Below are 24,979 nucleotides of genomic sequence, written 5' to 3' on the forward strand. Positions count from 1 at the left end.
ATTCAAACAAACAGCTTGTTTTGTCCAATCAAATCACGTAAGTGGATCAAAGATCCAGAAAAGGCTTTCACCGCTCCCCATTATCTGAAGCCTTCATTTGTAATCAGCTCCTACCTCTGGCCGAGGCTCCACCCTATCACAGAGCTCCAATTATCCTGGACCACATGGCTCCAACATCATCCTTCTACCTCTCGACCTAGAAAACTACACTTCCCAGTAGCCCCTGGAGCTGACATGGGGTTAACCATGTTGGGTTTTTTTTTTTTTTTTTTTTTTTTTTTCCCGTTTGTGTTTGTTTCAAAGATTCGACCCAGCTCTAATTTTCTCAGGATTTTTTTTTTTTTTTACTGTTTAGAATTACATTTCCTGTGACATGATTAGTTTATTCTTCCCCTCCCCAATCAGCTGCCATTTATTAGTCTATACAGGAAATGAGGTTTGCCAGCTTCAGCTTCAGCTTGCCAAGAAAAGCTTTGGCTACATACAGCCTTATCCAGCTGGCTCTTGGTACAGGTAGTGTGCCTCTGGGGGACCTTGTCCCCCTAGGTCCACAGCTCAATCTGAGCCACTAGCCAGCTCAGGTGACTTTCATTTTCTTGATAATGTTTTCATGTAGCCACTTTTATTTCTACAACATAGTGTCCAATATTACAAAGAATGGTATTGCTCTTTAATCATAAGGCCTGCCCAGCAGGCAATCTGTGTAATGACATAGACACTTCTTGGCAAATCTTATCCATGAGGGTCACCTCATAGCCTTCTATAGAGGTCTGCAATATACTGATGAGAACTATCTCTGTGATGATGACTCAGGTCCCCAAACCCCAAAAGGTCTAAACTCTGCCTTTGACCACATCCCCAAAGTCGGCCACCATAGTCACTTTGTCTGGAGTACTCTTGATGCCCTCCCTGGATAACTAAGGCAGTCATACAGATTGTTAAACTTACTCTTGTGATAGAGAAGTCTACTGTGATGATTGGCACCTTCAGAATGCCACTGACCTCATCTTATATTGATTGTGGAAATCTGTCCTACTTACTGCTTAGATGCCTTTCAGGAGTTGAGTATTTGGGATGAACATGATTGATGAAATTCCCTGCCATCATTAAGCATCATGTTGAGTAGTTTCCCATTTTTGAAGTATAGGATCTGCTTAATTTACCAAAAATACTCCTTATCTATCTCCCTTTCCTAGGCATATATAGGAATGTCAGTTTGGGCAATGATAGCTGCCATATGGTTCTGTGTAGATAAAATGTTGAAACTGGATAATTGTCCTTCAGCACCCAGGGCTAACGTGAACATCTCAATGAGGACTTTGGAATCAGGAAATCTTTAGTTTTAGTTGCTACGATATATTTACTAGTTATCTGACTCTGGGTTGGTCACCTACTTCTATGCTTCAGTTTTTTTCTCTGTAAAATGGGGATGATAATAGCACCTACCTCCTAGAATTTTTGTGAGGATAATATTAGGTGATATATTTAAAGCACTTTGCACACCTTAAAATACCATTTAAATGTGATGGATTATTATTATTATTATTAGTTATATAGAAGGAGCCAGTAATTTAGGTACCTTTCAGCAATGTGGAGGGTACTATTCTGTGGAAGTTTCATCAAGCTAGGTATCTTTAGAGGCTTTGTAAGACTCTTTGTCAGACAGACTGAGTCATCTTCTAACCATATGGCCCCAATGATGAGGGAGGTAAAGTCGAAGCAAAGTATATTCTCCCAGGTTTCTCTTTTCTCCAGAAAACTCTTGATCCTAGAAGATCACTTCTGCCCTGGAAATACCCTTGGCACCTCCCATTGTAAGACTCTTCCATTTAAGGCGAGCATCCAGGCAAACCATCTCTGTTTCTCACTAGGGATTCATTTCTTAATGCCCCTGCTCCTCCTGCTTTTAGTTTCCTGTGATGTGCTTTCTTCCTCCATTAAAAAGTAAGCTCAGAGAGAGAACAGGCCTACCATCTTTTTTTGTATATTACCAGCTTTTAGCTTAGTATATCTTACTGTTGGCCAAAGCAGGAGGTGGGCAGCATCACAAGTTATTTTTTTTTTATTATATCAAACAATTAATCAGCAAATATTTATTAAATACCTCCTATGTGTCAGATACTATGCCAAGTGCTAAAGTTCCAAAGAAAGACAGAAAAGAAGCTCTGCCCTCCAGAGCTTACATTCTAATGGGGAAGAAAACATGTAAATGAATAAGTTTTTAGGAGATAAACCAAGTAGATGGAAAAAAGGTATGGAAAGAACCTGCTATAGAACTTGCTCTTTGAGCTGAGGGCTGAAGGAAACCAGAGATTCGAAGAGATGGAGGAGGATAGGAAGCACCTTTTAGGCATAGGGATCAGCTAGAGGAAGAGCATGGGACATGAGAGGTAGACATGTGCAAAGAACAACAAAGAGATGAATATGGATAGATTGTAAGTTTGAGGAAGATAGTAAAGTATAAGAAGCCTGGAAATACATGAAGGGGACAGGTTGTGAAAAGTTTTAAATACCAAATAAATGGCTTTATAAGTCATCCTCTAGAGTTTAGAGAGGCACTGGAGTATACTGAATTGAATGAAGTACTTAGGCTCAAGTCCTGTCTCCCAAAGCAATATTGGAATGAAATTACATTTTATTCAGATTAGGTCCTGTTTCTTCTCCAATGCAGAGATATAGTGGCATTCTGTTGTTCTGGATGAGGTAACTGGGTCTTGGAACTTCTTCTGCTTTAATATCTGGATGGGAAATTTCTTAGGCAAGGCCTTGTTTTCTGATGTATTTCTGGCTTGGACATGGAGCTTCTGGATTCCCAGGGAAAAGAACAGATCCTATGCACTGTCATTTCCTTTGGTCCTTAGACCAATAGGAATACACAAGTTTCAGCCTGTCTCATGAAGGAAAGAGCTTGACTTACATAGACTTCAGTTGTCTTTCCAAAAGTTTTTCTTTCCTGTCAAATGTTCCCCCCAACAGACCCCTTTCCCTAGAGCTATCCCATAAGAGTAAAACACTGTGCAAAACCTGACTATTTTTCTGCCCATAAAATATTCCTAGATAGCCCCAGTTCTATTTCTTTCATCTGGGCAATCACCTAATGAGAGTATTGGAGCTTCAGGCTTCTTTCTTTAGTAAGGTTTCTATGTGTAGAACCATATATGAGAGGTTGTTCTACCTTCAAAGATGGTCCTAGATGTAATGAAGCAATTCAGTAGAGTTTTTTCTTTTTTATGCTTAATCTTTATGTTAGCCACAGCCCAGTGAGCCCTTTTACACAAAGAGGCTTAGCCATTAGACTCAGGTAAAGTGGATTTAGTTGTGGAGAAGCTGACCTCAAAAAGGAGATTCAGTCTATTTTTTTTTATACTTTCTGCCATTATACCTCTATCCTGGAATCCTAGGGAAAATATCTTAAATATTTAGTTAGGTATGGTTACTGTCTCTCCTATAACAAGATCTATGCTATAAAAATTGTTTAATGAAAAAACTAGGAAATATCAGATATAGGACAGATAATTGTTTTCTCTATCACCAAAAATGTTTAACACATAAAAGAATCATAAGTGTGCAAGAGTACATACTTAAAACATGAAACACTTTATGGAACTTCTGAACAAGTAATACTATCTGGACAACTTACAAGTCCATATTTCCTTGTCAGCTAGATATGGCTTTGGTATTAGCCCCTTGGTTGTAGAATGTTGCTGGCGTTAGTGCTCTCTTCTCTTTCTCCAAGAAGTTATTGTGAAAATTACCTCCTGTAGTACGACCAGCGCCTGACTCTGGAACTTTAATGAGGCTAAAAACATCCATCCCTTAGCATTATTGTTCAGTTTCCTGTACTGAAAGAAACAAAGCAGAAGAGAGGATCACAAAACTGAGGATAATAGATTTAGAGATAAAAAGCAACTTTAGAATTCAAATCCAGTCTCCCTTCCCCCATTTTACATATGAGGAAACAGGAGAATAAGAAAAAAAAAAATGGGTGGAAACCAGGTCTTCATGGCTCCAAGTCCAGTGTCCTATCCTCTTAAGATGGTGTCCCATTGTAATTGTCAGCTGTTAGACTTATCCCAGAAAATTCAGTCTTACTGCCATGTATTTATAGCTTGTATAGCTGCTCCTAGATAAGGGAAGGAGGGAGAAATCCTCTCCTCTTCCCCACCGTTAGAAGTCTAAATGAGAGCTGATACTGTCTGTATCTTAACAAAGGAACTGCCTCAAAAGAGACTGGTCCCTGTATTGAGTTCAGCTTTTACATTTTGGGTATGGAGTAGAATCAAGGTCATTGAATGAAAGGTCACAATTGCCAAACGTCCTTTAAAACCTCTGTTATATCCACGACAATCCCAATGAATTTTGGATAGAAAACACCATCTGCATCCAGAAAAATAACTATGGAGATTGAGTGTAAATCAACAGATGCTATGTTCACTTTTTCCTGTTTTTTTTCTCTCCTATCGTTTTCTTCTTTTGTTCTAATTTTTCTCTTTCAACATGATTCATAAAGTAATGCATATTAATAAAAAAAAAACTCTGCTATAAAATGACCACAGAAAGCACCAAATCAAATTCTGACCAGAAGAGGCAACAAAAAGTCACACTGAATTATTTTTGAACCCATGGCACTTTGGGAAGACAGAAAGTAAGGCCTATAAACATTGTTATGGAGGTAGGTTGGGAGTGTCATACAAAGGCATGGTGGAAATGGCACCAGCTGTAGATACTATGAAGGGGTTGTTTTCAGAAAAACCTAGGAAGATTTAAATGTGAAGTGAAGTGAGCAAAAACAGGAGAAAGAACAATGTACACAGTAAGAGCAATATTGTAATGATAACTCTGGAAGACTTGGCAACTCTTGATTAATACAATGATTCATGACAGTTTCAAAGAACTCATGATAAAAAAAAAAAAAAAAAAGCCATCTTCCTCCAGAGAGAGAGAGAGAACTGATAGATTCTGAGTACAGCTTGAAGCATGGTTGAGGTATTTTTAAGCTCTTTTTCTTCCTTTCTTTCCCCCTCCCCCCAACAACATAGCTACTATGGGAAAATGTTTATATGACTTCATATGTATAATGGGTGTTGTATTTCTTGCCTTCTCAATGGGTGGGGAAAGGGATAGAGGAAGAGAATTTGGAACTAAAAATTAAAATTTTAAATTTTAAAAAACAACCTCACCAGTTCTGTCTTTGGGAGTGAGAGATTACCAAGTTACCTAGAGAGGGAAGCACTGACCCAGATCAAAGAGCAGTGTAAACTTCCCATCTTAATAAGCCTGAAGTCTGGTCTATGAATAAGTGCTGAACTTCCAGCTTGAGCATGAGAAGGAGATGGAGTTTAAAAAAAATAATAATAAATAAAAAGCAGTGAGTGTCATCTGCTAATTGGAGGCATTTACAAATAAGATCTCCAACTACTTTCTGTAAAAATGGGTTTCCTTTCAGGTCAAGCACACTTATATAAAAAATTACTTACCTTGAAATTCTTTCTCTTTTCTTTCTACCCATAGAGATTCCAAGCATCAATCCAAATCCATGGACGGTGAAATTGAAGCTTATAAAAAATCCATTATGAAAGAGGAAGAAAGAAATGAACTCCTGGCAAACATTTTAAATCGTGCTGAGAATGATACTAATGTTAACCAGAAGCTGATATCCCAATGCATGTCCAAGCATGAAGCCCTGCAAAAGGAGTTCACCACCTATACCCTGACACTGCATAGTACTGAAGAAGCCTACAGTAGAGCCTATTCAGTATGTCACAAAACATGGTGCAAGAATATTTGGTGTCAAGGAACTGACATTTTAAGTATTTGAAACCTATATCTGGCAGCATAGCTCCATTTCTCACCTTGTTCTCTCTCTCTCTCTCTCACCAGGAGCGGGCAGTATGCACAAATGAATTGCAAATAATCTGTCAAAACATAGAAAACGAGTTGGATTACAGGAAGAACAAGGAGAATAGCATCGTAGAGATGCTACAGGATCAGAAGATGTCCAACAAGATGACCAAATATTTCCAGCACCTAGCATCTAAGCTTCAGAAGAAAAAGACTGACATGGTGAGGCAATTCTTTCCAAGTCATCAGCAGCTTAAGGAGCATTTTTCCTTTCATCTTGCTCTGGCATTACAGCTTTATAGACAAGAAGGGTGGTATCATCTCACAAGGGCTTTCCTCACTAACATCCTGCCCAGCTCAAAAGTGTCTCATTTTGCTTGGTTTGGAATTAAAATGTCTAAATTCATGCCACCTTTGCTGCATTCCACATCATGCCTTATGGGGACCAGCATTTATTTTTGTCTGTCTTTCATGTAATACATTATCTTTTGAGCCATCAGTCAGATGACTCAAAAGTGTTTAGTTTTTACTTTGTTAGTAATTAGTGTTTACTTTGAGGTCTGGGAGGGCTCTGGACTTGAAAGCCAATATAGAGATTATTTAGTCCAATTCCCTTATTTTACAAATTGTAGAAACTGAGAGGTTTAAGTCATGTAGGGAGTCCCAAAAGTCTCAGTGTATTTTAAAACTTTAACTGTACTAACACTTTTGGGATACTCTCTACAAGTAGTAATTATCAGATCACAGATTCAAACCTAATCCACGTCCAAAGTTATTTTCACTATATCACACTTTAGATTAACTTAGAGATTCATAACTTCAGACCTTTTAGTTGTTTTTGTCATATCTCTATTTTGTCCTTGTATTTCTTTATAGGATGATGTCTTAGAGATGTAAATCAATTTGACTCTAATAAAGTTGAAATTATAGTGATGAAAGTTTGGGCTTTGAATTGTTGTTCATTGTTCAGTGGAGAAACTAGAGCATCTGAACACAGGTTGATGAACTGGAATAGACCATGGTGGTGAGGATACATCCTCCATTATTGTTCTTATGGCCTACAATATTCTTGTGATCCATCAGACAAACTATCTGATACTGACATTTGGTCCCAGGCATATAGTACTATTTGAACCAAATGTCAACTATGTTTTTCAGTTTCTAGGATTCTTGCTTTATAGTGAAAGATCTACTTACTTATCTGGATATAAACTGGAAGTGATCCTTGGGCTTTTGACAAATTGGGTCTTTCATGGGGCAAAACTTACTACTCATCCTTAAGATGAACATTGTAAGAGTAAGGACATTGGTGGGTCATCTCCTGATTATGTATTTGGAATTTGTGGTTGAACATTCAGATGTAAAGTGAGAAAGAATGAGTTAAATGATATGAGAAAGCCTATATTCATTTATAACTTGTCAAAAGTTGTTACAGAGGAAAGCAATAATTTTAGGAAATATAATTTTTTCTTTTTATTTCTTCTAACCATTCAGATAACACAACTTTCCAAAATTGATGGAGACATTGCACAGACTGCTCTTGATATCACAAATACCAATATCAGAAGAGAACACCATAAAGACACACTCAAAAAGCTGGACAAGGAAGTGGAAAAGATAAATGACCTCATCACCAGCAGTGAAAATGAAATTGCTAGACGAACGACACTGATTGAACGCAAGCAAGGGCTCATTAATGTTTTCAACAAGAGAGTGGATCAGATTGTTAATGAACTGGGGGTAAGAACCTATGATCCTGGTCAGGCTAACCATGACGGGCATTTTCTTTGATATGGAAGGTCCAAGGAGAAACCTAAATCCTCCTTGAAATCTCTCCAGTAAAAGGGAGGAGGAGAGTGATTTTTCTTTTCTCCTCATCTCTATAACAACTAATTTAATTACAGAATATAATCACAAATTATGGAATTTTTAAAAGAGTAATAAATAAGATGACTTTAATGATGATATCTTTATGAAATATGAACCTCTTCTATTAGATCAATATGTTCTTATTTTTGCTGCTAATATTTTTCATTCTTGAAGAGGACCATGATATCAAGGAAGTGATACTATGACATGCAAGTGAATTGGATTTAAGTGAAGGAAGGCTGGGCAAGGTCACCTGCCTCTCCAGAGCCATCTGGATCCAGGGGCCAGTAGAAAGAAACAGCTGAGTGGCTAACTAAAAGAGCAAACCATGCCTCTGAGGATAATAAATAGGCATATTTTAACAGTGGGCCAGTCTAGTGCTGGGACAATTCAGTAGTGGGTTGAGGGTTGACCAATTCAGGGATTGATAATTCCCTTTCCACATTGGAGTCAAACCTCTCAGAGGGAATTATTGCTGGGAAATTTCTTTTTCTTTCCCCTTTCCTTCTCTCTTTCATTGATCATACCATTGGAATACATCTAGCTGAGATCAGAGGGATTCCAATTCGGGCCAAAATTAGAGTGATACACAAAGAACAAATAGATTCAGAAAATCAGTCACCCAAGGAGGGAAATAGTTTCAAAGAGCATGTTTAAACTTGAGCATGGACAAAGAACATCAAGACTTATAAAATATCCCTTGGACGCATATATAACCAACTTAACTATCATTGTATTCTTATGTCTGAAGTATATTTTTCCCATAGAACTGTGAGAATGTGCCCCAGGCTTTAGGGAGATTGTATCAGCTTCTTACTATAAAATATCTTTGCTAAAAGATAATTGAAGTCACTAACTGGTTATTAACAAGAAGCAATACTGGAGCCTCATGAATGATAGTAAAAGAAATCCATGCCCTATACCCCTAGAATCAGGAGATGTAGAAAGTATCTGTCTTCTGAAGACCCTTTCCCAGCCAGGAGTATGATTTTACATTGAGGGAAGTAGCCTCAGAGGGGTGCTGTATATACAGGAAATATATGGCTGGGATTCTGGTTAGAAATATGGTAAAAATATGTCAAGGTCACAGGTGTAAGAATTACATTTCTATATCCATTTGGAGTTGCTCCTGATAAAAATACTCTATAAATCTAATGCTATACACTCTTAGGTAATGCTGCATTCAACTTCAGAAGGTTCTCTAACCTACTCCCTAAAGTGCAAAAAGCTTCATAAGACACTATCAAAATAACATTTCTTCTTCAGGGGGAAGAATTAGGACCAGTTGAATTAGAAATTGGAAGACTGACCAAGCTGATAGATGAACATAACACAGAACTCCTTAAGCAACAGATGAAGTGGCTTCGACTACAGCAAGATCTTGTCAAACTGACCCACGAAAGAGAGGACCAGTTGGCTTCAGTGAGCATGTTTAAGAAGGAGTTAACAATCATGGAACAAAAGAAACTGCGGATAGAGAGTAAGTATTATCTATAGAACCAGGCTAAATAGAAGTAATTCCATATTCGAACACTGCCTTTCATCAGCCCTGGAATCAGTAAATATGAAGGCCTCAGGAACCTTCACAAGATAGCCTGCTTTCTATATTCAGAAAGCTATAACCTTCATGCATCTTTAACCTCTCTTCTTGATGAATGTCCCTTCCCCTCTCCCTGTGTTTTTTTCTTTCCTAATTTGAGCATTATATAAAAATTCAGAGTGCTAAGGGAATAAAGAATTCCCTTGCCTGGAATTGACTGGCTTTCTAATTATTATCCTTTTTTGAGGCAGTCAGGATTAAGTGACTTGTCTAGGGTCATACAACTGCTAAGTGTCAAGTATTTGAAACCAAATTTGAACTCCCCCTGATCACCAGGGCTGATACTCTAGCCACTGTGTCACCTAGCTGCTCCCCTAATTTCTTCCAAGTCCCACATAAAATTCTGTCTTTTATAGGAAATCTTTCCCAATCCACCTTAATTCTAGCATCTTCCTTATTATTTGCTATTTATCCCATATATATCATGTATATAGTATATCCTGTATATACCCTCTCTCCTACTAGATTGTAAGCTCCTTGAAGTCAAGGATTATCTTTTGACTCTTTTTGTATCCCCAGTGCTTGGTACAATACTTGGCACATAGTAAGTGCTTAATAAATGCTTATCCACTGAATATTATTTTATTCCACAATTCTTATAAGTTCTGCTTATATTTCTAATGCTTACTCATTCTGTAGTAGGGGGGCACATAATTCCCAAACCCCAGTGGCTATTTCTTTTAAAGTTCTTTATTTCATATCTAGAGAGAAAACTATGAAGACTGAGTGTGAATCAAAACATAGTATTTTAAATTTTTTGTTGTTGTTTGCTCGTTTTTTTTCCTTTCTTGTATTTTTCCCATTTGATCTAATTTTTTTTTTTTGGTTTGGCATAACAAATAAATATGTTTATAAGAATTGCACACATTTACCTACACATATTGCTTGCTGTCTTGGATAGGGGAGAAATGAGAAGAGAAGGAAAAAAATCTGGAACACAAGGTTTTGCAAAGGTGAATGTTGAAAACCATCTTTGCATGTATTTGGAAAAATAAAATACCATTAAAAAAAGAAAAGAAAAAATTATTTTTAATAGTTGCTAAAAAAAGAAATTAAGTCCTCTATTTTGGCATTAATGGAGGACCTACTTTCCTAAAAAACCCGTCCTTATGAGTTATGGAATCAATTTTGCCTGAGGTTAATTTTGCTCATAGATTTGGGTTAATTGAGCTCAGGAAAGACCTTAAAAGTCTGTATTTTAATTACATTGTTTATTGACCAAATTTCTGAATAAGAGAGATTTTGTTAATTTGGACAGCATATATACTACTTGGGTCTGATATTCTTTTGGCTGCTAGGTTGGCACTTCTCAAAACCCTGCCACATGAGGCTTAGCCCACAAACCAATTCTTCTCAAAGTGGCAAGAAAAGCTCACTGCAACCCACATGTGCAAAAATGTTTGTGGCAGCCCATTTTATAGTGGCAAGAAACTGGAAACTGAGTGGATGCCCATCAGTTGGAGAATGGCTGGATAAGTTATGGTATATGAATGTTATGGAATATTATTATTGTATAAGAAATAATTTCAGAGAGGCCTGGAGGCACTTACATGAACTGATGTTAAGTGAAATGAGCAGAACCATGGCAACAACAAAACTGTACAATGATCAATTCTGATGGACTCAGCTCTCGTCAATAATGAGGTGATTCAGGACAGTTCCAATGATCTTGTGATGAGGAGAGCCATCTACACCCAGAGAGAGGACTGTGGGAACTGAATGTGGACCACAACATGTATTTTCACTCTTTTTGTTGTTGTTTGCTTGTATTTTGTTTTCTTTCTCATTTTTTTCTTTTTTGATATGATTTTTCTTTCTTTCTTTCTTTTCTTTCTTTTTTTTTAACTGAGGCAATTGGGGTTAAGTGATCTGCCCAGCTAGGAAGTGTTAAATATCTGAGGTCAAATTTGAACTCAGATCCTCCCGACTTCAGGGCTGGTGCTCTATCCATTCACTACCTAGCTGCGCCGATCTGATTTTTCTTATGCAGCATATTTGTGGAAATATGTATAGAAGAATTGTACAAGTTTAACATAAAAAAGAAAAGCTCCTTGCATCAGTTCTACACTTTGCATGATCTTAGATAGTCATATCTGAAAACTTGTAGCTTCACACAGGGAATCCTGTGATCCTGCAAGGGGACACTCCTTATTTTAATAAATCAGGAGAATGAATATCCAGCCTGGGTCTAGGTGACCAGAATTGGAAAACCACTAAATGGTTCCTCAGAACTTTGTCACCTGGACAAATTTTCAAAAGGTTAATAGGTGTCTGAACCCTGACTGACCAAGAAAATAAATTTTGGATTTGAAGAAGTCTAGGTTATTTGTCTGGGATCTAAACTTGGATTCAATGCATCCAGGTAATTTGGGGAAGATTTAAAATAGGTATTATGTAGAAATAAAAAGAATTTCATAGAAGAGTAAACAAGAATTAGGGAAATCAGCAGTCTGAAACTGCCCCTCTTTCCCTAAGGGCATACTGACTTGTTTCATTATATCTCAGACATGTAGGCTGTTAAAACAAATGAAATATTTATGCTTGAGATGATTCTAAATTATAATTTCTCCTTTGCATGCAACTTGGTTCTCAAAAGTCAACAGTAATATGCTATCTCAGTGTGAGTACTGTATCACAGAAACATCTATACAGTGAAACTTTAAGACTTCCATTAATACAGAGATCATTGCTAAGGGCTATCCTGGTAAATTGTGACTGCATCTAAAGTTTCTTTAAAGATACAACAATTTTTATTAAATCTGGTTATGTATCATCATATTAAAATTATACCATGCAATCTTATATAAAGAATACCTTCCCCTTTAAAATAAGTTTTTCTTTTTATCTTCTGCTTAATTGTAATATCCCACGTATTATACCCTTTCCCTTCCCAAAGACCCATCCCATGTGACAATAACATTTTTTTTCTTGAAAGGAAAAAAAAGAAGCACAACTGATCAATTTATTGGAAAAGTCCAAAAATATGTGAAATGTGGGGCACTTGTAGATCTTCTACTTCCATAGAGGGGTTTGTTGAAGATATCTTCTCATATCTGTTTATCTCCCTTTATAAACGTTTTGTTTATAATTTTATATACTATAAATATATATATATATATATATATATATATATATATATATATACATACACTGTTTCCTTGGGGGTGCTTACTTCACTTTACATTAATTTATAAAAATCTTTCCATCACACACATCATTTCTTTTTTAAATTTTTAATAGTAGCTTTTAATTTTCAAAATACATGCAAAGATAGTTTTCAACATTCATCCATAAAAAATCCTGGGTTTCAAGGTTTTCTCCCTCCTTTCTCCCACTTCCTATCCTAGACAACAAGCAATCTAATATATATATTAAATATATGCAATTCTTCTATATGTATCTCTACATTTATTATGTTACATAAGAAAAATCACATCAAAAAGGAAAAATGAAAAAAAGAAAAAAGCAAGCAAACAACAACAAAAAGGTGCAAATACTGTGCTGTAATCCATATTCAGTCTCCATAATACATTCTCTGGATGCAGATGGCTTTCTCCATCACAAGTCTGTTAGACTTGTCCTGAATCACATCATTGTTAAAAACAGCCACATCCATGAAAGTTGATCATCACATAATTTTGTTATTTCTGTGTACAATGTTCTCTTTATTCTACTCACTTCATTTAGCATCAATTCATGTAAATTTCTCCAGGCCTCTTTAAAATTATCCTGCTGATTAATTAATATTCCATAACATTCATATACCATAACTTATTTAGCCATTTCCCAACAGATGGGCATCTACTCAGTTTCCAGCTTCTTGCCACTATAAAAAGGGCTGCCACAAACATTTTCCCACATGTGGATCCCTTTCCCTCCTTTAAGATCTCTCTGGGATACAGGCCCAGTAGAGACACTGGATCAAAACATATGCATAGTTTGATAGCTCTTTGGGCACAGTTTCAAATTGCTATCCAGAATGGCAAGATCAGTGCACAACTCCACCAACAATGTATCAGATATGCATAATTTCTTACAGCACAGTAATATTCCATCATATTCACATATTACAGTTTGTTTAGCTCTGTACCAATTGATGAGCATCTATTTATTTTCCAATTGTTGTTATTTTGTTGCATTGTTATTGTTATTGTATAATCTTTTTTCAATTATATCTTATTCTTTGTGACCTCATTTGGGGTTTTCTTGGCAAAGATATTACATTGGTTTGTCATTTCCTTCTCTAGCTCATTTTATAGATGAAGAGTTGAAGTAAAGTGATTTGCCCAGGGTTACATAGCCAGTGAGCATCTGAGACCATATTTGAACTCAGAAAGATGAATCTTCCTAACTTTACCTATCACAAAACTGTTGCTGTAAAGATTTGGAGTCTGAGGAGACATTTTTTTTTTTGTCAATGGTTTCCATGAAGAAATCTCAGTAATATAGTTTCTGATTCAAATTATATAGATATTTTGTTACCTTATTTGCATAATTCCAAATTATATTCCAAAATGGTTATTTTATTTCATAGCTCCCCCAACAATGTGTTAGTGTACCTATCCTTCCACAGCCTCTCCAATATTGAATATTTTTGGTCATCCTTGCCAATTTGCAGGCTATGAGGTAAAGCCTCTACTTTGTTGGAATTTGCATTTCTCTTATTATTAGTGATTTGTATAATTTTTCATGTAATTTTTAACACTTTGAAGTTCTTTAGAGAATTGTTTGTTTATATATTTTTTCATTTATATATTGGGGAATGACTATTAGTCATATAAAGTGTTTATATATATGTAAATATGTATAAAATACATATATAATGTATATGGTAATCATATATCTTGGATCCAAATTCCTTATCAGAGAAATTTAATTTAAAACTTTCCTTCTTAACCTAGATACATTAATATTGTGTTGCAGTTTTTCAGTTTCAAGTTCAATCTTCTGCTGTAAAAACAGTATTATGTTTCCCCTTCCTTTCCTCCCTTTGAGCTAGTTCTGTTCCTTAGTTTTTAAATTTCATTTTTGCACTCCTCACCAAAAAGATTATCTCTCATTCTATTCATTATCCATCTTCTCTTTTTGTTTTCTCTAGACTCATTCTCTGACTCATGATTCCTATAATTATCTATTTTCTCTCTTTTTTTTCTGTATTCTTTATGCTCTCAAAGCTTCCAAAATCTCTGGTTGAAGGTTTCTTTTTTAGATACTTTCTGACACTTGCTTGTAAGAGTTCACTCTGTGGATTTCTCTCTTTCATTGTGCCTCATTTCCATAACAATGCCAATGATAATTATTAGTAGTAACAATATTAATAATGATGATTAGCACATGATATTTATATAGCCTTACTATATGCTAAACAATTTACAATTATAATCTCATTTGATCCTCCTGCCAAACCTGGGGAGAAAAGTGTCATTATTATTCTTCCCATTTTATGGATGAGCAAACCGAGGCAAATGGAGGTTGCCCAGGATCATATAGTTTGTATCTAAGGCAAGATTTGAACTCGTCTTCTAGGCACTTTGTACCACCTAGCAGTGCTCCATGGCAGGGGTCTCCCCTTATCATATCCTTGATTAATCAACCCACCACTGATCTGTCTTTTGTTGACCTTTTTCTCTATATTTGCCTGTGTCCATGCTCTCCCACTCCTCCAAGGTGTCAATTGCCCCCCATCCACCAGGGATAAGTAGACTTGTAGACACGTAGACAAGCACCAAATCCCCCAGACCTTATCAAGTATAAAGTACTCATTTCTCTTTACTCACAATAACATTCCTCAATGGAGCCCTCTCCCACTTCCCAGGTTAACCATCCTCCCTTCCCTCCTCTTTTTTATCTTTCCCTTCTCCTCCTTACTAACTGTCTGGTAGACTCTTCTCAGAGACCAAAGATCACCTGCCACCTTTGCTAGCCCTTGATTTGATCCTAGAACATCACACATTACTATCCCTTTCTCCCCTCCCTCCTGTTAGGTACTCTTCCATGTTGTAATGTACCCACAAAAGAAACATTCACTAGTAGGCAGGGTATTATTGCCAAATTCTGTTCATCATACCCTTGTCGGCCTTTTCACTCTACTAGATTCTTGCCTTCCCATTTATTTCCTTAAGTATCTTTGCCCCTTCTATGGTCCAGTCTGCTATTGCTAGTCTATTTAATCACTCTTCCTGCATTTGTGTTGTTTGGGTTTTTCAAGAAGCAAATAATCTTTTCAATTCTGGTTTTCTTTCTTAAAAAGTTTCAAACTCTTCTTTATTATTGAGCGTTCATCTTTTGTCTTGCATAATTAAACTCAAATTTTCAGCATAGATCACCTTGGGTCTTGTCCTGAGCTGTATTACTCCATAAATCATGTTATTTCCATTCCCTTCTCCTTTTCCTAGTGAGTATGAAATAATCACATTATTCAAATATCCTTTCCTTTATATTTGAAGATCTTTCTCCACATAGCCCACAGAACTTGTGGTTTCTGAATCAATTTGTTAAATTTAACCATGATAGAGTTTACAGGGATGGGTTTCTTTTTTTTTTTTTTCTTTCTGGAAGTGATCTGTGAATTCTTTCAGTTGAGCTTTCATTTTCTATGTTGAAGTTCTTTGGACATTTATTTCCTTTACTGTACTGTTAAGATATTTTTGTTCTGTTATGGTTTTCTGGAAGATCTATAATTCCTTAGGTTGTCTCTACATATCCTGTCTTTGATTTCATTATGTCTTTCTTGAATAGTGAGCATATTTTCTTTTAATGATTTTTTTGTTGCTATAATTAGCATTTCTAATACTAAATCAAACAGTAGCATTGAAAATGCTTTACTTCTAATCTTATTAAAAAGACCTATAGTTGCCCCCAATATTTATCATGTTGGCCCTAGATTGTAGATATATTCTACTTATCATCTTAAGAAAAGGTCTATTTGTTCCTGTTATGAGCCAGAACTTGAAGCAAAGGATTCTTACAAGGTCTTAACTCAGTGGAATTGATAAAGACAATAATTGTTTAGCATGGTGCTTAAAAGTTCTCTAGTTCAGTACATGTACTTAGTACTTAATATAGTTCCACAAGATTCACACCTATGATAAGAGACAGAGACCGTGGTAGTGGTCCTCCTGTGTCTCTCACAGAAACTAAGAAACATTCAGGAGGACCTCAAGAAAGCTGGCCTGGGCCCCAGACAAGAAGACAATAAAGGATTTGGACTTTAAATCCTGGCTACTCTTCTGGTGATTACTGAACTGGTGATTACTGAAGGCTGCCCAGAGACCCCAAGAAAACCGAACCAAAGAAAACATTACATGTCCCCATGTTTTCTAGTGTTTTTTTTTAAATAGAAATGGGTATTATATTTTGTCAAAAAAGCCTTTCTATTTTGAACTTGTTGATATTATCATATTAGTTTGTTATTATTATGGCCAGTTATATTTATAATTTTCCTAATATTGAATCAAGGCTATATTTCCATATAATGGATTTCCAGCTCAGTCAGAATATATAATACTTGTGATATGTTTCTGAAGCCTCTTTGCTAATATTTTACTTTTAAATGTTTGTATTAATATTTTCATTAGGGATACTAGTCATAATTTCCTTTTTCTGATTCTCCTTGGCTTATATATTAATTCTATCACAAAAGTGATAAGGAAATTTTCAGGATCTCCTTTTTTATAAATACTTTGTATCATATTGGAATTCTTCTTAGGATGTTTGATAGAATTCACTCGGAAATCTCTCTAGTCTGTTTTAATTTGGGAATTCATTACTGATTTCCTTAATTTCTGTTTCTTTTTTTTTTTTTTTTTTTTTTAGGCTGGGGTTAAGTGACTTGTCCAGGGTCATACAGCTAGGAAGTGTTAAGTGTCTGAGACCACATTTGAACTCGGGTCCTCCTGAATTCAGGGCTGATGCTCTATCCACTGCACCACCTAGCTGCCCCAATTTCTGTTTTCTCATATTGAAGTTATGTTTAAATTCTCTCTCTTTAATCTGAATATTTTATGTTTCCCTTTAAGGCAAATTAGTTAATGCTTTATCTATTGTATTTTTTTTAAACCTAGTGTTACTTTTATTAAATCAAAATTTTCAACTTCAACTTTTCATAATTTAATTTTGACTTTTGCATTTTAGAATTTTGTCAGTTTTCAAAGTTTTTCCATCTCACTTATCTGTTCTTTCTTTCTTCTGTTGATGAAAGTTCTTAGAGATATAGATCTCCTAAGAATTGTGCATTCTATAAATTTTGGTTTGTTGTCTCATACTTGTTATTGTCTTTAATGAAATTATGCTTTCTGACATTTTCCCAGAAATAAATTCAAACTTACTACTTTGTGGTCTTTGTTCTTATCCATTTCTTAAAAATTGAAATCATATTTTCTAATATTTCTCACCTTTTTCATTCAACCTTTAAGTTTGTATTTCTATAGTCACCTGTTAGGAACGCTGCAGGATGGTAACCTTCCAACCAAGAAAGTGGAGACTTTAGTGCTAGGAAAAAACATTAATGGTGGTGACAGTTCAAGGACCACCAAACAAACCATCCAGCTTTGGCTTGTCTTGATTTGTTCTTCCATAGAGGTTGGGTTATTTTGTTTTGTTTAAATCAACTTTGAACTTCTTCTTGGATTTTGCTCTTTTCTTATTTTGTTAACAGAAAAAATTGAACAGGAAAAGAGTGAAGTGAAGGAGATTGAATATCGCATGAGGAGCATGGACAATGACCTGAAAAAATTGAACACTTTGATCTGTAAGAACAGAATCAGCAGTGAGGAGCTACAGCAGGGCAACCTGGTGACAGAGAATGAGTTTGTTCGTTCACTCAAGGTACAGTAGCCTGATACCTCATCTATAATAAGAGAATAGAGGAAATTCTCTCTCTTGCTATACTTTGAGGAAGATGAGGTCTTAGTAAAGATTTTGATGTTAAATTTTTCTCTGTTAAACTAATGGTTGGCTTGATTTTCCAACTATAGGCATCTGAGAAGGAATCCATTGAACTGCAAGAAAAGCTGGTCTCCTTGAATGAAGAGAAAAAGACTCTCCTGAATAAACTGGTCGAAGCAGAGTGAGTGTATGACATTTTGTTTTGTCTTTTGGTTGCTAAAATCTTCTTTATACTTTGTTAGAAATTTGACTTTTAAGATCAGAAATGCCCAAGCCCATTCCTTGACTCTCCTTAGTAAGATAAATTTTATGTAATATTATATTATGAATTATTTTCCCCAACAACTTTTTGGCATTGTATTATGTCATTATTGGTCCTTAGAACTCTATTAAACTAAACAACATAATTGAGAGCCTTATAATCTGAAATACTAAATGAAATAATTTTAAAAGAAGAATGAAGGCAAAATAGCACTTCTAGATCTCTAATTATGTTTCAAGTCAGTAATCAACTCTATTTGGTACTGGTTTGAAAAAATAGAAAAGTAGGTCAGTGGGATAGTTTAGACGAAGAATAAAAATAAACTCAATAATATAATATTTGTTGAATTTGAAAACATAAATTAGGAAAAAAGTCTTTTTCACAAAATTTATAGAGAAAGTAAATAAACAGTCTGGTAGAAATTAGTTTTAGATGAACATCTTATATTGTATATCACAATAAATCCAAAATGGATAATTAAAGATCATAGAATTTAAAAATTAGAAAAGAGACTGATAAAGTACCTTTCATAGCTATTAAAATAGGAGTAAATTCTAAAACGAATGTGGTAATATACATATGCCAAATATAATAAGTATGTAGATAAAATAATTTTTATTTCAGAAGTTTTTCACTAACAGAATTAACACAACTAGGATATCCTGAATTCTTTTGTAAATCTATTTTTCAGTGAACAAGTATTAGTTTTTTCTCCTTTCCATTCTCTACCTTATTCATTAAAAAAAAAAAAAAAAACTACAATAAAAATCTGACAATAAATAGCATAAATAAGCTAAAGGACGGGAAGGGAGAAGGAAAAGGAAAAGGGAAGGGAAAGGAGAAGGGAAGGAAAGGAAAGGAGGAAGGGAAAGAAGGAGGGAAAGGGAGGGAAGGAGGGAAAGAAACAAAGATTATTATTTGTACATTGGCAATGCCCAGAAATGTATGTTCATTGTGCATCTTGAGTTCATCATCTTTCAGAGGTGAGCATTAGTCCTTTGGAGACATGGTTGGTCATTGCATTGATCAGAGTTCTAAGTCTTTCAAAGAAGTTTGTTTTTAAAATGTTGCTATGATATAAATTGTTCTGATTCTATATACCCTTTCACTCACTTTGTACAAGTATGCCAGATTTCTCTAAAACCATTCCATTCATCATTTATTTCTACACAATAGTATTCCATTATTTTCATATATAGTTTCTTTAGGCCTTTCACAGATGACAAATACTCCATAAGTTTCTAGGTTTATGCCAATATAAAAAGAGCTGCTATAAAAAAAAAAAAAAAATTTTTTTCCACATATGGTTTCATTTCCTCTTTCTTTAACCTTAGAGTATAGAGCTAGTAATTATTTAGAGCATAATTTCAAATGGTTTTTCAGAATAGCTGGACTAATTCTATGAATAGTAATTTTAATATTCCAGTTTTCTCAGAGTCCCTTCAACACTGTGCCTGCCTGCCTTTTTAGTCATCTTTGCTAATCTGATAGGTATAAGATACAAAACTTCAGAGTTACTTAAATTAGTATTTCTATAATTATTAGTGCTCTAGAAGGTATTTTTTCCAAATATGGTTTAAATATCTTAATATCTTAAGATTGCTTTGTTTGAAAAAACCCTTTTTATAAATTTTGATAATTTATCAATTGAGGAATGACTCATTTTTATAAATTTGAAACAGTTCCTCCTATATCTTGGAAATGAGACTTTTATTAGAAAAATTTGCTGCATTAGATATGACATACAAAAGCTATAGCTATAATCCCTGTATAGTGCAACAGAATAATAGATACTACATTTAATTACTCCCAAGTTCTCTAATTTTAACTCTAAAATGTCTTGATTCTAAGTTCACAATGTGAACTCTGAAGGAAAGGCTGTAAGCTAACTTTTGAGATAACTAATACCTTTCGATTCTTCTTCTCATTCTTTTTTTTCTTACTTTTCAAGACACCAGATTATGCTTTGGGAGAAAAAAATCCAACTGGCAAAGGAGATGAGAGCTGCGGTTGATTCAGAAACTGGCCAGGCTGAGATTCGAACCATGAGAGCAGAGATTCATAGGATGCAGGTGAGTAAGGATGGAGAGAGAAAAAAAGCACAGTTTGATGAACTAAACTTTATGAATCATACCAAAATAACGGCTTACAAAGACAAATACAGCACAACAACCTGTTATCATTTTTCCCAAGGCACCCACATATCTCTCTAAAAGATCTACAGAATCAAAATCTAAATTGAATTGAGAATATAGGCCTGTTTTTATTATATTAAGATCACTATACTTAAACCTTAGCAATGGAATTCAAATAAGATTCTTTTAAGAAAAGGAGTCTATTCAGATGCAAAACATATAGTTTTTAACTTAACTATGGCCAGATAAACTTGTTCAAAAAGAATTTATTCACATATTATTTCCCTTAAAGCCTGTTTTTTCCCCCTACTGTCATTTTTTCCCCAGTGTTCATTTCCCTAAATGTTTCAGATTAGCTAGGAAGAGACAACTATCAGTTCAAAGGGAAAAAACAAAACAAAACATGGAATGGACAAGGAAGAAAAATGAATGAAAATAAAGTACTAGCCTATTGCGTTTTTACAGCATTCTTTCAAGAATTTGCAATTTACTTCTGTCACATGCATAAAACATTGTCATGACATTGAGTCTTACTCCATACAACATTTGTATTAGACAAATTTGTGCAGGGAGATACAAATATTTGACCATTGTTTGTTTGGTTTTAGTTTATAGAACTGACTTAAAAAGAGTTGTTTGTTATTAGGAAAGTATGCAATATAGTAAATTATATCAAGGAAAAGATTAAAGTAATTATATTAACATACAGAAAAATCTTTTGATAAATTATCTATGTATTTAAAAAACTAAACTATGATAGATTTTTCTTATATCAAAAAACAAAAATTCAGAGTAAGTAAAAATCACAACAGCCAAAAAATTTTACTTGCTTAAACAAAGGGAAGCAGTTTGAATACTGATTCAATTCTTAAATTCTTAAAAATCACAGCTTTATATTTTTATAGGTTTTAAGGAGAGATGAAATAAGCAACAGTGGAAAAAATATCAAAGATGTTATAACATTTTTCAATTTTTATGTCATTACCTGAGATAATGGAAAGGGGTGGATGCATAGGAAAGGAGGTTTGGAACAGTTGCTGCAGGGAGTATGATAGTCAATCAAGAAAGAATAAAAGGATTGCCTTGTAGTAAAGACCTAATTGGGATTTGATAATAAGAATCTATAATAGGCTTAGTTGGTAAGATGGAATTACTTCCTCCAGTTATGTTTAGCATTTTCAGAGTAACAGTAGAGAAGGTGGATGATGTAAGTAAGAAAAGCAAGAATGAACAGAGTGTAAGCAACACAAGAACAAAAAGAATAAGGGAAATAAGGGCTTAATAAACCTCAAATGATGAAAATACTTGGGAAAGAGATCATTAGGCTATAAAAAGTATTAGGAAAATTGGATAGCCATATGTCAAAAATGGGATTACATCCATATTGCACATCATATAACTATGCTAAATTACAAGTGGATTGACAATCTAAATTTAAAACATCCTAAAAAAAAAAAAAAAAAAACCCACAAAGAATTCCTCTTCTATGTAGAGAAATGTAGTAGCCAAAAATGAAATCAGTCTGGAATAGACTTAATTGTAGACTCTTAAGGAAAGGAATGATAGAAGATTTTGAGCAGTATGACCACATGAAAATGAAACAGCAGAGAATAAAAAGAAGTTAACCAAAGTTTGGCAAGAAACCAATTGGGTGTGTGTGTGTGTGTGTGTGTGTGTGTGTGTGTGTGTGTGTGTGTGTGTAAAATCTGGATCAAAAATACAAATAAAAAATTAGCTGGGCCCAGAATTAAACAGGAAGAGGACACTGGCAAAACTGACTTTAAGAGTTTGCAAAATAATTTTCATGACTCTAAACTTCATCCAGAAAATGTAATGTTCTTCTCTAAAAATGTAATATTCTCTGGGAGCAGGTTTCTTGGGGAGCTTCTGGAGGCAGCTTTAGTTTCAGTTCAGTTCAATAATCACCCCAAATGCAGCCAGGAGCTAAAAGTTCAGATCCTTTATTGTCTCCTTCAAAATAGCCCAGTTAGCTTTCTTAGAGGCCTCTCTCTCTCTTTGGTTCCTAGAGCTCTTGCTTGCTAGTCCTTTGTCTCTTCCAGTTTCTCCCTCTAGCTCCCTCTGAATCCAAAGCCTCCAGCCAGCACAAAGGTGGAAAATGGAATGAATCTCTCTGCCTCCAAGAGTGGGCTTGTGTGTTTTTGTGGGTGGCTCCTTATATGTGCTCTCTTAAAGATGTGAATCTTGTGGAACTCTAATAAGTACTAAGTACATCTAGAGAACTGTTAAGCACCCTGCTAAACAACCATTGTCTCTATCAATTCCACTGACTTAGCACCTTGTAAGAATTTTAACAATATTTGACTTAGTATTTTTATATCACAAGTAGGTGGTGCAGTTGGATAGAGTTAGAAGGTGAGAATCTGTACACTAAAGGTCTGAATTAGTGAAGTTAGAGTTATTTTCCTGAATTTAAATCTTGCCTCAGATACTTAGTAGCTGTGTTTTCCCTTGACCCTGTTTACCTCAACTCCTCACCTATAAAACGAACTGGAGAAAGAAGAGGCAAATCATTACAGTATCTTTACCAAGAAAACTCCAACCAAATGGTTTACAAAGAGTCAGGCACAACTCACCAGCAAATTTTTACCTCTTTATTGATTTATGGAATGTTTTCATATTAACTTGACCTGGTTTTAAAATTAACACATGTTTACTTAATAAAAGGTATTGGATTATTTTTTCATATTTTTCTTTATGAAAAACCTGTGTAATATAGGAATCACTTTTTTGAAAGCTTGAAAGCATTCTGCTGTGAAACCAAATAGGCTTTTATACGGTAAATTCTTGAAAACTGTTTTATTCGTTCCTATAACAATTGACTTATTTAAATGATTTACTTACAGGTTACTTTGGACAGTTTATATTTTTGGTAGCTGATCCTCTATTTCTTTTAAATCCTTTAACTTGTTAGCATATCGTTGTGTGCAGTGTTTGATATGATATTACTGATTTCCACTGTATCTCTTATGATCTTTTTCTTTTTCATTTGTATTTGTAATTTGCATTTTCTCTCCTGTTAAAAACAATTTTTAAAGGATGTTGTTGGGTCTTTTATTTTAAAAGATTCAAGATTTTATTAATTTTCCTTCCTTCAAATTTTATTAATCTTTGTTCTTGTCATTATAACTCTTGTTGAGATAATTGTATAAATATGTATACATATATGGTATTTAACATATACTTTAATATATTTAGTATGTATTGATCTACCTGCCATCTAGGGAAGGAGTAAGGAGAAGGAGGAAAAGTTGGAACAGAAGGTTTTGCAAGGGTCAATATTGAAAAATTCCCCATGCATATGTTTTGTGAATAAAAAGCTCTAATTTTAAAAATTAACTCTTGTTGTTGTTGAGTTGTTTTTCAGTCAAGTCTATCTCTTCATGACTCCATTTGGGATTTTCTTGGCAAAGATACTAGCGTAATTTGCCATTTTCTTCTCCAGCTTATTTTACTTTTGAGGAGACTAAGGTAAACAAGGTTATGTTACTTAGTCATACAGTTAGTCACATTTGAACTCCAATTCTGGCACTCTTATTCGCCCAAGGGCTCTCATAACCTACTTCTTTCATTCTCGAGGCAGAGAGAAAACAGAAACAAAATAAGGCTTGAGCAACTCTGCCTTCTTTATTAGTATCACTATCCTATTCACCCAAGACAGTGGTCTTGTCACGTGCGTGGCAGTGAATGGAGTATTTCCCTTCCCTTTCCTTCCTTGGTCTGAAACTCAAGAAAACCTGCATTCAAATTAGGTTTCAGACATAGTGTGACCCTGGGAAACCTCTGTCTGCCTTGGTTTTCTCAATTGTAAAATGGAGGTAATAACATAAACCACTTCTCAGAGATGTTGTGAAGTTCAAATAAGATAATATATGCACAGTAACTGGCATATATAAGTTCCATGTGCATCTATATAGTTTTTGTCAAATAACTTTCATTTTCTCCCCTCTGTTGTAGTTATTTTCTTTGTATCTTTGTAATTTCATTCTTGAATTTCCCATTTATCCTGAACATTTATCCCAAATGGAATTTTAGTCCACTGGATCCTATCTGAATCTTTTGAAATCTCTCTTTTTCAAAATGTAGCACCACAGCTGCCTTTCCTCTCCTCTCTTCTATCACAAATCCCAAGAGGCAGTGATCAGTTCTTATACAAGGATCTCCTCATTTTTTATTCTAGTAATCAGTTCCTTCCTGTTAATAAGAATAAGATCCAGTATAGACTTATTGCTTAATTGCTTGCTTCATTTTTTGAAAGATAAAAAAAGATCATTAAATCAAATTAGAAAGTTATTCTGCTTTTGGCAGGGAGCTTCAGGGACAGAATAACTGATGTCTCTTGATCTTTTTCTTGATTACTTTTTTGTC

The 24,979-nt window shown here is 34.8% G+C and overlaps 1 protein-coding gene across 1 annotated transcript in view; it reads left to right on the forward strand.

Moving 5' to 3' along the window:
- CCDC40 (coiled-coil domain 40 molecular ruler complex subunit) overlaps window positions 1–24,979 on the forward strand; it is a 91,578-nt gene that overhangs the window by 49,581 nt on the left and 17,018 nt on the right. The window contains exons 11-17 of the mRNA XM_074260344.1: window positions 5,512–5,755; window positions 5,881–6,063; window positions 7,336–7,581; window positions 8,977–9,190; window positions 17,967–18,136; window positions 18,286–18,377; window positions 20,410–20,530. Of these exons, the coding sequence (XP_074116445.1) occupies window positions 5,512–5,755; window positions 5,881–6,063; window positions 7,336–7,581; window positions 8,977–9,190; window positions 17,967–18,136; window positions 18,286–18,377; window positions 20,410–20,530 (1,270 nt within the window). The remainder of the gene's footprint in view (window positions 1–5,511; window positions 5,756–5,880; window positions 6,064–7,335; window positions 7,582–8,976; window positions 9,191–17,966; window positions 18,137–18,285; window positions 18,378–20,409; window positions 20,531–24,979) is intronic.

This window comes from Sminthopsis crassicaudata, chromosome 4 (assembly GCF_048593235.1).
Source record: "Sminthopsis crassicaudata isolate SCR6 chromosome 4, ASM4859323v1, whole genome shotgun sequence".
Lineage (NCBI taxonomy): Eukaryota > Metazoa > Chordata > Mammalia > Dasyuromorphia > Dasyuridae > Sminthopsis > Sminthopsis crassicaudata.